Raw genomic sequence first — 16,799 nt, 5'->3', positions numbered from 1 at the left:
AATGACCATAATAACAAATTAAACTCATGATGTTCTTGAGAGGATGTAAGGAATATACAGATTTTCCAGGACTTACAATGAGCTTATGTTTCAATAACTCCATGGTAAGTTGAAAATATGGTAAGTTGAAAATTTACTTAATACACCTGACTTACTGAACATCATAGCTTAGCCTCTCCTACCTCAAACATACTCTGAGCACTTACATTAGTCTACAGTTGCACAAAATCATCTCACACAAAGTCTGTTTTCTAATAAATATCTCATGTAATGTACTGAAAGTGAACCACAGAACGGTTGCCAGTGTCTGGGTTGTTGACCCTCATGATTGCGTGGCTGACTGGGGGCTGTGGCTGGTGCCAATGCCTAGCATCATGAGAGTCAAGCCTCACATCAGTAGGCTGGGAAAAGGTCAAAATTCAAAAGTCACAGTTTGATTTCCATCGAATGTGCATCACTGTTGCACCATCGTAAAGTGGAAGAATCATTCAATCGAATCATCGTAGGTTGGGGACCGTCTGTACCTCTACAGGGTCTGCAGCAGTTCCTGGTGGGTGAGTCATGGGCAAGTACCTGCTTTCACTAGGCTTGGGGGAAGTGAACGGCCAGACGTTCCTTCTGGACGAGCCATCTTGATCAAGTTATTTAATTCTCTACGTCTCAGTTTACAGATTTCTAAAACTTCAGAATTGAGGAGATGCTCCATACTTCAGATTCAACGGTTTGCAAATCTACACATCATTAACGCGCTGACTTTTGTTGTCAAGCTAATTTTTTTTTATCTGGAGAAACTTGATATAGAAGCTACTGCTCTAATGAAATAACACATACCGTATGTATACACTTTTCAATATAAGTCTCTTGGTTTATCACCCATTTCTTTCTTCTCATTGCCATAGCGTTTGTGGTTCTCAACACTGATGGATAACAGGACAGAAGTGACGCAGTTCATCTTGCTGGGACTAACCAGTGATCCAGAACTGCAGGTTCCCCTCTTTATCGTGTTCACCCTCATCTACCTCATCACTCTGGTTGGAAACCTGGGGATAATAGTGTTGATTCTGTTGGACTCTCGTCTCCACACTCCCATGTACTTTTTCCTCAGTAACCTGTCTCTGGTGGACCTTTGTTACTCTACAGCTGTCACTCCCAAGGTCATGGCTGGATTACTTATAAGAGACAAGGTCATCTCCTACAATGCATGTGCTGCTCAGATGTTCTTTTTTGCAGCCTTTGCCACTGTGGAGAGTTACCTGTTGGCTTCAATGGCCTATGACCGCTATGCAGCAGTGTGCAGACCCCTCCATTACACCACCACCATGACGACAGGTGTGTGTGCGAGTCTGGCCATAGGTTCCTACACCTATGGTTTCCTGAATGCCTCCATCCACACTGGAGACACATTCAGACTCTCCTTTTGTATGTCCAATGTGATTCATCATTTTTTCTGTGATGTTCCTGCAGTCATGGTTCTTTCTTGCTCTGATAGACGTGTCAGTGAGCTGGTTCTTGTTTATGTAGTGAGCTTCAACAGATTTTTTGCTCTCATGGTCATCTTGATTTCCTACATATTCATATTTATCACCATCCTAAAGATGCACTCATCTACAGGATATCAGAAGGCTTTATCTACCTGTGCTTCTCACCTCTCTGCAGTCTCCATCTTCTATGGGACAGTCATGTTTATGTACTTACAGCCCAGTTCCAGCCATTCCATGGACACAGACAAAATGGCATCTGTGTTCTACACCATGGTCATCCCCATGCTGAACCCTGTGGTCTATAGCCTGAGGAACAAAGAGGTTAAGAGTGCACTCATGAAGGTCGTTTCAGAGGCAAAATTATCTTTAAGATTGTGATTTTTTAACATTGTACAATGTACACTAATCTAGTTTCATTAAGACCACTGTGAAATTAAGTTTCTGAAGTGATATCTTTGCTTATTCAATGCCTCTTATCCTGAAGGAAAAAAACATATGTCCGGAAATGTAATAACCTGAACAAGAATGATTAAGATGTCTCAGTTCCTGGGTGCCTGGGTGGCTCAGGCATTAAGCATGTGACTTCTGCTCAGGTCATGATCTCAGGGTTCTTGAGTTGGAGTCCCAGATCGGGTGAGCTGGAGCCACGTCTTGGGTGAGCTTGAACCCCACTTACGTGATCTCTGCTTCTCTTTCTCTGCCCTTTGCTCACTGGCTCCCCATCTCTCTCTGTCAAAAAAAAAAATCGCCTGGGGCCTACTTGTAAAAGCAGGTATTGATTTATTCATTTATTCTACATGAATTTGTTTCTACCACATCAATGCAGAAACACATAAAATAGGGACACAAATGAGACCATGAACAGAAGGGCACATATCCTTATGTGCCCATGAGGATACATACACATTGGAGTAGGGAATTTCCCAGAATTAACTGGAATGCTGTTAGTTTTTAATAATAATAATTTAAATATTTAATTCATGTATTAGAATAGAAATTTATGTCCAATATTTTTATTTCGTTAGTTAAATGCTGTTCGAAGAGTCCTAACTTAAGAATAACCTTGAGAATATACTTAAAGTAATATACTACTAAATGAGTGTATCTACCCTAAGGGGGCACAGCTTATTTTCTGCTTTGCTGAAATATTTTTATCTCACTCAGTGTTCGTACTCCAAAGTTTGGGCACAATGATTTCCTGGATCCCATAATCAAGTGAATCATCTGAAACAATTCTATAATTTTTACTTTGAAGTGATGCCTCATTAAATGGGAAGTAACGTATCAAATAAATACTCCTTAGTAAATCATAAAAAGACATTAAATTTAAAATTATTTGAAGTGTTGGAACACCTGGGTGGCTCAATCGGTTCAGTGTCCAACTCTTGATTTCGGCGCAGGTCATGATCCTGGGTTGTGGGATCAAGCCCTTCACTGGGCTCCACACAGAATGTGGAGCCTGTTTGAAATTCTCTCTCTCTCTCTCTCTCTCTCTCTCTCTCTCTCTCTCAAAAAAATTATTTAAATGTTAGTATCCCATTATATTTGAAAATTACTTCATATGTATGAAATATAATTAACTGAAATGATTCTAGATATCTACATAGAAATATATACAATATCTGTCAATAATAAAGATAATGTACGTTCAATATGCTAGTATAATGCACAATATTTATATTTTTAATTTTGATCCTCAGAAAGCTTTATACTATAAAAATTTACCCACATAAATATGTACCCTCAACTAATTTGTTACCTCTAGATAATAAGAGGCTTTGATATTTCAATATTTGTAAGACTGTGCTTGAATATACTAGTATTTTCATCCTACTATTTGGGGGCAGTGTAATATAACACAGACATTCACTTCTACGTTTATGGAAATATTTCTCCTGTCAAAAACATTATTACCTAAATTTTTATAATTATCTTAAATAATTGTTTCATTTTAGAACTATTTTAGAGTTACAAAAAATTTTCAGAACAGTGCAGAATGTGCAATGTAACCCTGTGGCAATCTGAATAATGACTTCATCCACGTCCTAATTTCTGGAATCTTCCAAGGTTACCTTATATGGCCTAAAAGGACTATGTAGAGTTGATTAACTTAAAGATTATATCCCATATTTTCTGTGTGGACCAGGAAGGAAATCCCACGTATAATTATAAGAAGTTTGACCACAGATAAAAGAGTAGACAATGTGACATTGGAAATAGATGAAGTGATGTGACCACAAATCATGGATGACAACAGCCATCAGAAAATGGAAGAGGAGAGAAATGGATTTTGTCTTAGAGCCTATGGATGGAGGGTGGCTCTTCTAATACACTGACTTTTGTCCAGAGAACCTGATTTGGACTTTTGGATTCTAGACCGTGAAGGAATTAATATGTGTTGCGTAAGCTTCTAGGTTTGTGGTCATCTGTTATAACAGCCATAGAAAATGAATACAACTCTCACCTAGTCTCCTCTAAAAAGGAATTTTATATTACCATGGGGCATTTGTAACACTAGGAACCCAAGCTTTGTATATATTAATTTTACTCTGCCATGTAGGGTTTTAAGGGTTTTAACAAATGCAGAGCATTGTGTTCACCAGCACTGCCCTATCACTTCTCAGCCTTTTGGCTAAGATCAAGTGTCATACCAGCACTGTACCATGGAGAATACATTATAATTCTAATATTTCCCTTTCCATTTCTGTTATAGACTGCCAGTCCCTACTCCTTCATCTGTGGAAACCACTGAGCTTTCCTCCATCCCTACGGTACGTGAATGGAATCTCATGACGCGGAGGCTTGGGAAGGAATAAATAAAAACTGTTTTTTGTTCACAGGTGACATGAATGCCTACGTAAAAAATAGGAAAAAATAGGAGAAAAGAACCCTTCCGGGACTAATAAGTGATTATAGAATGATTGTCGGATGCAGGGCTAATATACTAAATTTGATCACTTTCTTATATACTGAAATGAACAAACAGGAACTGAAATTAAAAACATGAGGCCTTTCCTATTAGAAGCCCCCAAATCAAATAGTTCTAAATCTAACAAGATAACTAAATAAAAAACTACCAAACTTTAGGGCATGGCTCAGTCAGTTGACCAACCGACTCTTGATTTCAGCTCAGGTCATGATCTCACAGTTTGTGAGTTTGAGCCCCGAATCGGGCTCCATACTGAAGACACCAAGACTGCTTGGATTCTCTCTCTCCCTCTCTCTGAGCCCCTACCCTGCTCATGCTCTCTCTCAAAATAAAGAAATAAACTTAAAAAAAAATTACCAAACTGTGATGCTGATGTTGTTGTTTGTTAATATGGCATTGGACATAGTTATTTCTCTGATATATTTCAAAAGAGGTTAAAAAAAATAATGGATTAAAAAAAACATTTAAGAGATTGGACCAGGTACTAAGGAAACTAATAGAAAATGGAATTTTTTCCAAAAAGAAAAATCAGGGTCTTATAAAGAAATATACCCCATCACCAGGGTTGAGGGGCCTTCAAAATGTCGATTCCATAAGATTTCTAAATTGAAATCTGTGCGCCTTCCATTACTATCTATTCTGAATGGGAGCTCCTTTTTTCCCATTATCTTTACTCTAGTCCAATTTTATTTATTGGGAATGGATGTGGAAGAAGCTAAGTTTTCCTTTTAGTGCATAAGTTACTAGGCAACAAGGAGCCACACAAGGACTGGGTGGAGAAGACCTTTTAACCTCTCCAATAGCCTGGACACTGTGCTTCTATATTAATTAGTTAGGGTTTAGGTTGTCTCCCTGGTGGAGGTGAATAAGAAATTTTCTGTACGAAAGGAGGTTTAAGATGAATATTTGATGATCATAAGCATTACAATGGAAAAGACTGGTTGGTTATTTTCCCAAACTATTTCTTTTTTACTCCTGGAAAAAACATAGGCTCTGTTCCTCTGCCTTCATACAATTAATTTTGACCATATGTTTGTGTTCTTAGCCATGGAATGTGAGTACAGATCATACATGCTGCTTCCGAGTCTGGACCACAAAACTCTCCAGGTGATGTCCTGTTCATTCTTTTTCTTTGTCACCAGCTGGGTGGAGAGGATTCAGACCACAAGAGATGACAAAATTAATAATGGAAAGAATCAGGGTCAACTGAATCTCTGTAGAGACTCCCCCAGAACAACTAATGGAACAATATGCAAGCACGAAAGACCTCTATGGTCATGTCACTGCTGTTTGCAGTTTGCTTGGTAGGCAGCTAGTATTATTGACCCTAACAGATTCAGAGAGCTTCCCATAAGATCATCTGGAGGATGTTGTGGGGGTGGGGAGGATTTATGCTGGGAAAACTATCAAATTTCTCCAGCATATCCTGATTCTACAATGATTTCTTTTGAAAACTCACCAGCCTCCAAATCATAACCAAAATGGCTAACGCCAACTTAGCACACGTTTCGGAGAGAGAACAAATCCAATGTGAATTCCGTTCCAAACCAAATTTTGTGATGTAGGGCAAGTTATGTAAGTGTTCTGAGTTTCTAATGGGGAAACTACTGCCTCTCCCACAGACTTCTATTAAACGGGCACTGAATGAGCCAGACTGTAGCACAGTGCCTGGAACAGAGTAGCTGCTCAAAACATGTCAATATCCTTTCCCTTCTGTTCCTTTTCTTATCTCTCTTTCAATCATCTATAATGCCAACCTTCTCCATAGAACTACTAAAACAGTTACGAATTATATTGCTTTGTTTTTATAGGTTTAGTTATAGCACTGAATTGCAAGACTTTTGAGCCCACAGATGTTATCTCACCTAGATATGTATTCTCAGAGTCTAGACTAATGTTTATTCCACAGAGCTCAAGAGTAGCTAATGAAATGTGATTCTGTATAGGAACAAATTTACATGGGGAAAAAAGGGCACCAATATTTATCTCTATCATCTTCTTCGTAACAGTGGTCAAAATATTGTTTATTCATTTTTGTGTGTTTACTCCTTTCATTTGTTTTCTCTATTAGAATAAAAGTTCTATGCAGCCGGGAACAATTTCTGATTTGTTCACTAACAAAGACTCTTGAGAGTTCAGAGCTGAGGCTCAGTAAAAGATTTTAAGGAATGAACAACTGCATGAGAAGAGGAACTGACACCGAACAGAAAAACTCATCATCTGTTTGTAAAAACAGAACACAGACAACAAAGCATGCTAGCTCATGCTGCAGGAACACGTTAAATTGAAAACCCAGTGGTTGAACACAGCAAAGATAATAAAGATTTTATGTTAGTTTCCTATGGTTGCTGTAACAAATGACCACACTCTGGGGCCTTAAAACCACACACATTTGTTTTCTCTCAGTTCTGAAGGCCAGTTGTTGGAAATCAGTTTCACTGGGATGAAACAAAGATCTCAGTCTTGGGAGTCTCTAGGGGAGACTCCGTCCCTGGTGTATTTCAGCTGCAGGTGACCGCCAGCATTCCTCAGTGGTATTTCCATCAGTTTCTGCCTTTGTGATCACATTATTTTCTCCTCCTATTGTCTGTTTAATTTCCCTCTGCCTGGCCTTTTTTAATGTATGTGAGATTAGCATAACAAAATCTAGTGTTTTAAGTTGTGCAACTCAGTAGTATTTAGCACATTAACAATGTTCTGCAACCATCACCTCGATTTAATTCCAAAAGACTTTTTTTTATTCACAAAGAAGATCCCGTACCCATGAAGGCCCCCTGTCCCTGGGAACCAATAACCTATGGATTTAACTATTATGGATATCTCATGTAAATAGAATCATATAATAAGTGATCTTTTATGTCTGACTTCTTTTACTCAATTCATTGTTTTTGAGGCTTATCTGTGTTGTAGCATGTATCAATGCTTCATTTCTTTTTATGGCTGAACAATACCCCAGTGTACATATATACCACATCTTTTCATCCATTCTCAATTGGTAGACATTTGGATGGTTTTCACCTATTGGCAATTGTTAATAATGCAGCAGAAATATTTGTATTCATGCACAAGTGTTATTTGAGGACCTGTTTTCATTCTTGGGTGATATTACTAGGAACAGAATGGCTGGTTTATACGATAATTCTATGCTTACCTTTTGAAGACCATGAAACTGTTTTTCACAGCAAATGTTCCATTTTTCTTTCCCACCAGCAACATACAAGGGTTCCTATTTACCCACACTCTTGCTACAATTTGTTAGTTTCCATTTTCTTTTACACACCATCCTAATGGGTGTGAAATGGTATCTCATGGTTTTGACTTACTTTTCCCTAATGCCTAATGATTTTGAGCATACTTCCATGTGCTTATTGGCTTTGAGTAAATCTTCTTTGGAGAAATGTCTGTTCAAGGACTTTGCCAATTTTTCAATGGGTCTATTGGTTTCTCTGTTGTTGAGTTGTAAGAGTCCTTTATGTAGCCTGCATATTACAGCCTTATCAGTAATGTGATTTGCAAATTTTTTTCTCCCATTCTTAAGCTGTTCTTTTCATTTTCTTGAAAATATACTTTGATATACAAAGGTTTGTAATTTTGAAGAAGTTCATCTTATCTCTTTTTTCTTTTGTTGCTTGTGTTTTTGATGTAATACATAAGAAACCATTGCCCAATCCAAGGTCTGGAACTTTTCTCACATTTTCTAATGGTTTTATGTTTTTAGCTCTCATATTTCAGTCATCAACCATTTTGTGTTGAGTTTTATATACGCTGTGAGAAGGGATTCAACTTCACTCTTACATGTGGATATCCAGCTCTCCCAGCCCATTTGTTGAAGATTTCTTTTGCCATTGAATGAACTTAGCATTTTTGTCAAAAATCAACTGTCAATAGACACATGGGTTTATTTCTTGTCTCTCAATTCTATTCACTTGACCGACGTCACTATCCTTGAGGCAATATCAAATTGCTTTGATTAATTTAGATTTGTATTAGTTTCGAAATCCAGAAGGGTGAGTCCTCCCGCTTTGTTCTTCCTTCTCAATATTGTTTTGGCTGTTGATGGTCCCTCAAAATTACATTTGAATTTTCGCAATAGCCTTTCTCCTTGTGGTCATTAGAATTATGAGAGGGATTACATCAAAACTGTAGATCACTTTGGAAAGTATTGCCAGTAAACAGTATCATATGACCCAATCCGTGAACACAGAATGTCTTTCCACCTACTTAGGCCTTCCTGAATTTCAACAATTTATTCTGTAGTCTCAGTGTATAACACTTTCACCCTTGGTTAAGATTGTTCCTCCGTATTTTAACATAAGGAGGCTATTGTAAGTGGAATTTTTTCCTTAATTTTCTTCTAGGATTGTTTATTGCTAGTGTATGTAAGCACTACATATTTTTGTTCGGTGAATAAGTTTGTTAGCTAATAGTTTCTTGTACATTCTTTTGGATTTTCTCTACGTGAGATATCATCTGAAAATCATATGGCTTTTCTTCTTCCTTTCCAATTTATATGCCTTCTAACTCTTATTTTCTTATGTAATTACTCTAGATAGAACTTCCAGTACAACTTTGAATGTAAGTAGTGAAAGCAGGCATCCTTGCCTAATATGTGATGTTACAGGGAAGGATTTCACTCTTTCACATTTGAGTATGATGTTAGTTGTGGGCTTTTCATTAGTAGTCTTTCTACTTTTGAGGAAGTTCACTTCTATCAGATTTCTGGTTGCTTTTATCATGAAGGCACTGGAGATTTTGTTAAACGCTTTTTCTGAATTAATAAATCAGATAATTTAATGTGTTCTTTCTCCTCAATCTATTAAAGTGGTTAGTTACCTTGAGTGATTTCAAATTTTGTTTTTTCCAGCTTTTTAAGATATAATTGACAAATCACATTATATAAGTTTAAGATATATAACATAATTATTTGAAATGATGGCAACGATGTTTGACTAACATCTATGACATCACATAGTTACAACATTTTATCCTGAGATGAGCACTTTTAAGATCTAACATCTTAGAAACTTTCAAGTGTACGTATTAGTATTGTTAATTATAGTAATCATGGTGTATGTCACATCCCTAGTACTTATTTATCTTATAACTAGATATTTGTACCTTTAGCCACCTTTACCTGTTTTCTCGATTGTTCAACTTTTACCTCTGGAGCCACATGAGTGCCTAGGGGATTTGGATAGAACATCAGCTGCATTGGCTACAAGAAGGTAATTCAAGATGGAAAAGAAACCCATCTGTCTACATACCAGAATCAAATTTTTGAATGGCCTTAGTAGTATTAAAGCTGAATGTACTCTCCATATTTTTGGCCTATGTGTAATATTTTTGCTTTGTTGTAAACCCAAGAAGGAAAACAGGATTTCATTTATCAATCTCTAAAATTCCAACAGTCTACAATTTAATTACAAGTAAAAGAATGGAAAGGAAAAAAATAAAATAAAATAGATGGCATACAAGAAACAAAGTAAGTTTTTATAATCTAATATAAATATCAATAATATAAAAATGTGAATGTATTAAACCCACTAGTTATGGACTGAGTAACAGCTTAATAAAATTTGGGGAAGGAAAGAAAATTACCACAAATGCATCTATGTGCTACTCAACAGAAGAAATTATATCCCTGTATACAATTTAATTGCTTCTTCCCTAGATAGAAGTGATTGCCCTCATACAGGCCTGTCCCCTAGGAATTTCACACCTACAAATTTTCTCCTGGTTCCCATTCATTAGGGCCCGAAATCATATCATGACTCCACATGACAATATTGTAAAGGGACCAGACTCCGTGTAGACTCTTTTGGTCACCATTTATCTAAATGAATGCTAATGCTTTTTAGTACACACACCAGTGTTTTCCCAAACTGAGTGTTGGCAGTGACCCTGCAACCACAGCCAGGGGAAACACCCTAAGATAATAATTATATTATTTTATGTTGAAAGGATAACCCTTACTAAGGTCCTTAAAGACCCACCCTCATTCACAGACAAAATTCTGTGAAATCGGGGGACAAGTAATTTTATTATGTCTATACCACAAATAAGGAAACTGAGCTCTGTGTAAGGTAAATGACTCTTCTAAATACACAGAAAAATCCACGGTAGATGCAAGACTTGAGCCTGGGCTTCCTAACTCCATGTTTATGATCCTTTCTTCATCTCTCCATGTACCTTGGAACTTTGGGATCAATACCTGAGATATGCTCCAAAATTGTTTATACATTCTTCTAGGTCTGAATTTCTGATTTCAGACTCAGTTCAGGATTGTCTTTTATTTTTTTTCAAGAGCAAGGTAAGCTTCTCTGTTTAATATATGCTTTTAGTGAAAAATGTAATTGATGCAGAAGCAGCGAGGCAGCTACCTCCTCTAAGAGTTTTTGAGCTCCTATCTAGTTGTTTGCACACTTTTTCTGAAACCTTGACTTAAGTATAGGATTCAAATGCAAAAAAAACAACAACAAAAAACAAAAAACAAACCACAAACCACAACATTCTAATCCTCAGAGAGTAGGATAGTGTTTACGAAATTTCGTGCTGCTTTCCTTAAGAAGATAGCAAAAATCTATTGTTTTATGCTGGTCCAAGTCTGTTGGCGACCAGACTTGTGGCTGAACTGACTCTTGAGGTTCTTGTTATGACTGCAAGACCTGCTCAGCCGTAACCATCAGGAGACTTGAAAGAGATAAAGTTTATTATTCACAGATCCTGGAAACCACATGGCATTCCTGGGGCCACACAGCAAGGTCATGGATAGGGAGAGAGAGCAGGTCTGGGTTCTGCTTTTATTGGTGTGGTGGATGGACACCTAAGGTATCTGGGGTTCACACTTGAGTGGTGAATTTAAAGCATAAAAGAGGAAATCTAAAGCATTGTAAGAGAAAAACAAGTGGCCTGGGATGGTAGGTTATTGAAATCCACCAAGATCTCTAAAACCAAGGAGTCTGGGAGGTGAGAAGCTAACTCTTTATCTAGTGGCTGGCAATGTGTTTATTAAAGATAGACATCACCTGATTGGCTCAGTCGGTAGAACATGTGAGATAAACATTTTTTTTCTGAGATAGACATCTTTGAAGTGGGTGTCTCTCTGGGTGGCTACCTAGGCAATCAAACCATAAATCAGGCACTTGCATTAGAAAAAAGAAAACCTTCTGTCGAGGCTTACACTGCAACTATGATAGATGGTAAGATTGGGTAGGTGGTAAATTTCTCCTGTTTATTATGTGTTGACTTGTTATTGAAGGGATAACTAACCAAACAGGGCAAAATGACACTCCTTCAGACTCCAGAAGGATCATCATAAAGCTACCAAGATCCTTACTCCAGTTTTACTGTAATTTCCCTACAACCTGCCCTTTTATTACTGGATCATCTAGAAAATCTAACAATGCAATGATTCAAGCCACAGGCATTAAAATCAGTGATATATGGGTTTTTATCTTAACTCGGACTAGATGTAGAATTTTAAGAAGGCATGTAACTTCCAAATCCTTCATTTTCTTAACTGTAAATTAGGGTGTGTGTGTGTGTGTGTGTGTGTGTGTGTGTGTATACACAATTTATACCTTTCCTCTTCTATATCCATCCACCCATTCATCCATCCATCCATCCATCCATCCATCCATCTATCCCTTCTTGATCCATTCTCTATATTCCTGTCTTTGGTGTCTCTCTGCCTGCCTACTTGTCTGTCGTTTCTGATTTTTTATCTGTGAGATATACTGGCACATAAACACTGGGTTAAAGTTGTTACTAATTCCCAGAAATATGATCTGGGAATGGATTTATTCCAGATATGTGACCCTGAATAAGTTAATACCTCTTTCTGTTGATAATTATACACAATCAGAAAGTTGGCCACGAGATCTGTGAAGGTGTCTCAGCTTCAACAGTGTCTAACTCCCTACATAATTTACCTATTATGTATTCTTTTCATCCCCACTGTGGCAGTCAGAATAATGCTCCCGTGTATGCCCACATCCTAATCCTGGAATCTGTGCTTATGTTCTCTTACATGGTAAAAGGTATTGTGCACATATGAGTAAAGTTAAGGATTTTGAGATAACAATTTTATACTGGATTATCCACATGGGCCCAATAAGAGCATTCCAGTCATCATAAAACATGACAAATGCTAAACAAGAAATTATAACTTGATACTATTATTGAGTGATGGGTTCACAAACACAAATTCCTTAAATTCCAGACATGCAATGTGTAGAGGGGCCAGAAAGAAGATGGTGGAAAATAGTAGTTACCAGAAAATGGATGTCCCTCAACACTTCAAGTATAAATAAAAGGATTTAAACCATTGTGCTTGCTCAAAAACAATCTACAGACTAGAGTCAACTTCACATATATGGGTTTTCACCCCTCACTGTATATGATCCAGCTACATGCTGACACTACTGACTGTAAGAATATGTCTAGGATAAAGTAGGAGTCTTTCAACCCAAACTAAAATGTGGACCAAAAGGAGAAATTAAACAAAAGAGGTGTGTGAGGGTTTTCACACAGAATGCGTGACAAAGCCACGAACACGGGGGATATAGGACAGAGTGAGAAATACTGGAAGACACAAAAAATCTAAGTAGGCATAGAGTGTCAGAAAACTCACATCAGAGTAAAGCTGCCGGATGTCAAAACCCACTGGCACCTTGTTCCATCCTAATTATAAGATTATGAATAGAACACATCGGGATGGTGCTGAATACCCACATTGCGTGAACTGTGTGTCCTGATTATTTCATCTAACACTCACAGGAACACAGAGGTAGGTTCCAATATCACCTTCGTTTTACTGATGGATAAAATGAGGCTCAGGAAACTTCATTTAGGACCAATATCTCCCAGGTGGTAAGTGGATTTCTTCTGTGTGAATGCATGTACACATTAGCCCAGAGGCCAATATTTTACACCCAATTCTGTACCTTCTTTTGCCTTTGTTGACTGTATGTGTCTTTAATGTTGCACTAATCTCACTGCATATATGTACATATATTTGTGGATTGCACTGCTCTGCAACCCCAAGCATTAAGTTTCGAAGAATGGATACCATGATTAAGTGTAAATTGAATGAGATTAAAATCAATTCAAATTCACTGATGACATTTAGTTTGGGAGCCGTTCTGAATGTGTCTAAAGAACGGCTCTGTCAGTAACCAGGTAAACTTGAATACTCAATCTCTTTGTTGCCAGGTTACTTATGATATATATGAGCATAATAACTAATCAATCTAATGGGGATATGGAGAGGAATGAATAAATACACATAAACACTACTGAAGTGGAAATGATTAGTGAACCCAAAAGATCTGATTTGGGAGTTCAAACATTTCTTGGCATGTGGCCTTAGACACCTCATTACCCTTTCCTGTGACTCAATTTACTCATACACAAAAATAAGTTGGGAAGACGATCTGTGATGAACCTTCCTCTACAAACGTCTATTCTTTTATGGATAAGTTATCACTAAATTACATTTGTCATTCCCATGCTTAGAAATGGGGAATATTCACAAATAAAGTATGGCCTTAATAAAATAACGCTCATGCTTTTCAATTTCCATGCAACTTTTTTTTATTGATCATTCTTTGCCACAGAGCATCTCGTGATTCTCAAATCACATCCATGAAGAATCGTACAGATGTGACCGATTTCATCCTGCTGGGACTAACCGATAACCCAGAACTGCAGTTTCCTCTCTTTATAATGTTCACGCTCATCTACCTCATCACTCTGATTGGAAACCTGGGGATGATCGTGCTGATCTTGCTGGACTCTCGTCTCCACACTCCTATGTATTTCTTCCTCAGTAACCTGTCTCTGGTTGACTTTTGTTACTCCTCAACAGTCACTCCCAAGGTCATGGCTGGGCTCCTAATGGGAGACAAGGTCATCTCCTACAATGCATGTGCTGCCCAGATGTTCTTTTTTGCAGTCTTTGCCACTGTGGAAAATTACCTCTTGGCCTCAATGGCCTATGACCGCTATGCAGCAGTGTGCAAACCCCTCCATTACACCACCACCATGACGACAGGTTTGTGTGCTCGTCTGGCCATAGGCTCCTATGCCTGTGGTGTCTTAAATGCCTCTATAAACATTGGAGACACCTTTAGTCTCTCTTTCTGTGTGTCCAGTGTGGTTCATCACTTTTTCTGTGATATTCCAGCTGTCATGACTTTGACGTGCTCTGATAAACACAAAAGTGAGCTGATTCTTGTTTTTATCTCAAGCTTCAATGTCTTTTTTGCACTTTTTGTTATCTTTATTTCCTACCTGTTCATATTTACTACCATTCTGAAGATACACTCAGGTGAGGGATACCAGAAGGCTTTATCCACCTGTGTGTCTCACCTCATTACAGTTTCCATATTTTATGGGACAGTCATCATCATGTACTTACAGCCAAGTTCCAGCCATTCCATGGACACAGACAAAATCGCATCCGTGTTCTACACTGTGCTCATCCCCATGCTGAACCCTGTGGTCTATAGCCTGAGGAACAAAGAGGTCAAGAATGCATTCAAAAAGGTTGTTAAAAAGGCAAATTTTTCTCTAGGTTTTGTCTTAATGAAATAGAATCCACAGAAAGCTATTAAATCCTTATTACATTTACTCCATGCCACAACTCAAATGTTAAAGACATTTGGGGTATTAGAAAAAATATTGGTCTAATATTATTTATTTTTGTTGAGGAATAAGTCCAACCCTCTAAAATGCAAAAAAAAAAAAAAAAAGTAATGGTTTTTAATAAAGTTTATTTCCTGATGAAGTATGTGCTTTTGTTGGCACATTCCATCCAGAGGCAAATAATGATAGCAACTCAACAAATTAAAGCTTCAGTCATTACTGAGTGATTTGGAAAGAAAAGAGTATATTCACGTGGAAGTTTGCCAAAGAAAATAAGCATGTTAGAATAAAAGGAGATGTAATTACATTATTTTTACCTTTATCTTTTGAGTACCAATTCTTCACATTTTGTCTTAAAAATTACATTAAAGGGGCATCTGGGTGGCCAAGCATCTGACTTCGGCTCAGGTCATAAACTCATATTTCGTGAGTTTCAGCCTTGCTGTCAGCTCAGAGCCCACTTCGGATCCTCTGTCTCCCTCTGTTACTGCCCCTCCCCCGCATGCTCTCTCCCTCTCAAAAATAAACATGCAAAACTAAAATTAAAAATGCATTCAAAAATAATAATGGTACTTAGGTTTTTTTTTTTTGGTAATAAATGCTTTGAAATGGTTAATGCCACTCATTAACTTGTACTTTAGTGGAGTAATCACTCATCCACCTCATTCACCCTTGTACTGGAAATACTGGACAGCCCCAATCTTGCCTTGTCTCGGTATTAGCTATTTTCTCCATGGGCTATTTCTACACTTATTTCAGAGTGCTGGTTAAATGTTACCCACTCAAGGAGTCCGTAGACGCCTGCCACAAGAACTTTACAAGATAGTGACTCCTTTTCCATGGACTTTTTCCCTAAGCCTGCTCTATTTTTCATAGGCATTATCAACATTCAGCTCTTACGTTTATTTATTTCATTTATTTCCCTTGAGTGCATGGAAAGTCCTTTTAAGCAATAGCTTTGTATGGTTATTTCACTGAAAATAAAGCTTTGAGCCTTATTTAAAAATAACTTTTCTGAGCATCAAAACAACTCCAGAAATTCCAAGTTAAATAGGTGAAAGCGAGTTACAAAAACTCACTTCAAGGGGGGAACACCACCAATATCAACCTGATAATGATCTCAGCTCTTGTAGAAAATTAGCAGTCTCAAAAACTCGCCACCTCTAACAGCGAATAATTCTTCCTCTTTTTAAATTTCCCTAACTGTTCACTTGCCTACTTGCAGCCAACCAATCAGTGACAAATGTACCTGAAGACCAGTTAGAACATCTCCCCCACTTCCAAAAGCCATATCTTAACAAAGCACTTGCCAAATATACACTGGCTCAGTATTTCTTCATTTCACTCAATGAATTTACTCTTTACTAACACCCTTGAACTCCTGCTGAAATGAAATTTACTGGAAATGGGGGTTTTTTTTGATGCAAGTTCACGAATAAACTACTTTTGTTAGTGTTGTGTGCGACATAGTTTTGTGTTTGATATGTTTCAGAAGTGGCAATAAAGAATAATGGGTAAGAAAAACATTCAAGTGGTTGGAACAAGGAACCAAGGAAAACAGTGAAAAATCGAATTATGCCTAGAGAAAAAAAAAAATCAAGTCTCATAAAGAAATATTTCCCATCACCAGGGCTTTGTAATGTCAATTCAGCAAGATTTGTGAACTGTCTGGTATGTCTTCCATTACTCTCTGTTATGAATGGGAGGGTTTTTTTTTTTAACCTGGTCTAACATTATTTGCT

The 16,799-nt window shown here is 37.6% G+C and overlaps 2 protein-coding genes across 2 annotated transcripts; both read left to right on the top strand.

Moving 5' to 3' along the window:
• Positions 1 to 920: 920 nt before the first annotated feature.
• LOC131488880 (olfactory receptor 5B3-like) lies at positions 921 to 1,859 on the top strand. The gene has a single exon (XM_058690728.1). It carries the CDS (start codon positions 921 to 923, stop codon positions 1,857 to 1,859), a length of 939 nt encoding a protein of 312 aa, XP_058546711.1.
• A 12,178-nt stretch (positions 1,860 to 14,037) lies between these two features.
• LOC131486683 (olfactory receptor 5B2-like) lies at positions 14,038 to 15,006 on the top strand. The gene has a single exon (XM_058686574.1). The coding sequence runs from the start codon at positions 14,056 to 14,058 to the stop codon at positions 15,004 to 15,006; it is 951 nt and encodes a 316-aa protein (XP_058542557.1). The 5' UTR covers positions 14,038 to 14,055.
• The last annotated feature ends 1,793 nt before the right edge of the window (positions 15,007 to 16,799 follow it).

This window comes from Neofelis nebulosa, chromosome 10 (assembly GCF_028018385.1).
Source record: "Neofelis nebulosa isolate mNeoNeb1 chromosome 10, mNeoNeb1.pri, whole genome shotgun sequence".
NCBI classification, from domain to species: Eukaryota; Metazoa; Chordata; class Mammalia; order Carnivora; family Felidae; genus Neofelis; species Neofelis nebulosa.
The sequence above is the reverse complement of the archived record's forward strand: the minus strand, read 5'-3'. Positions and strand labels throughout refer to the sequence as shown.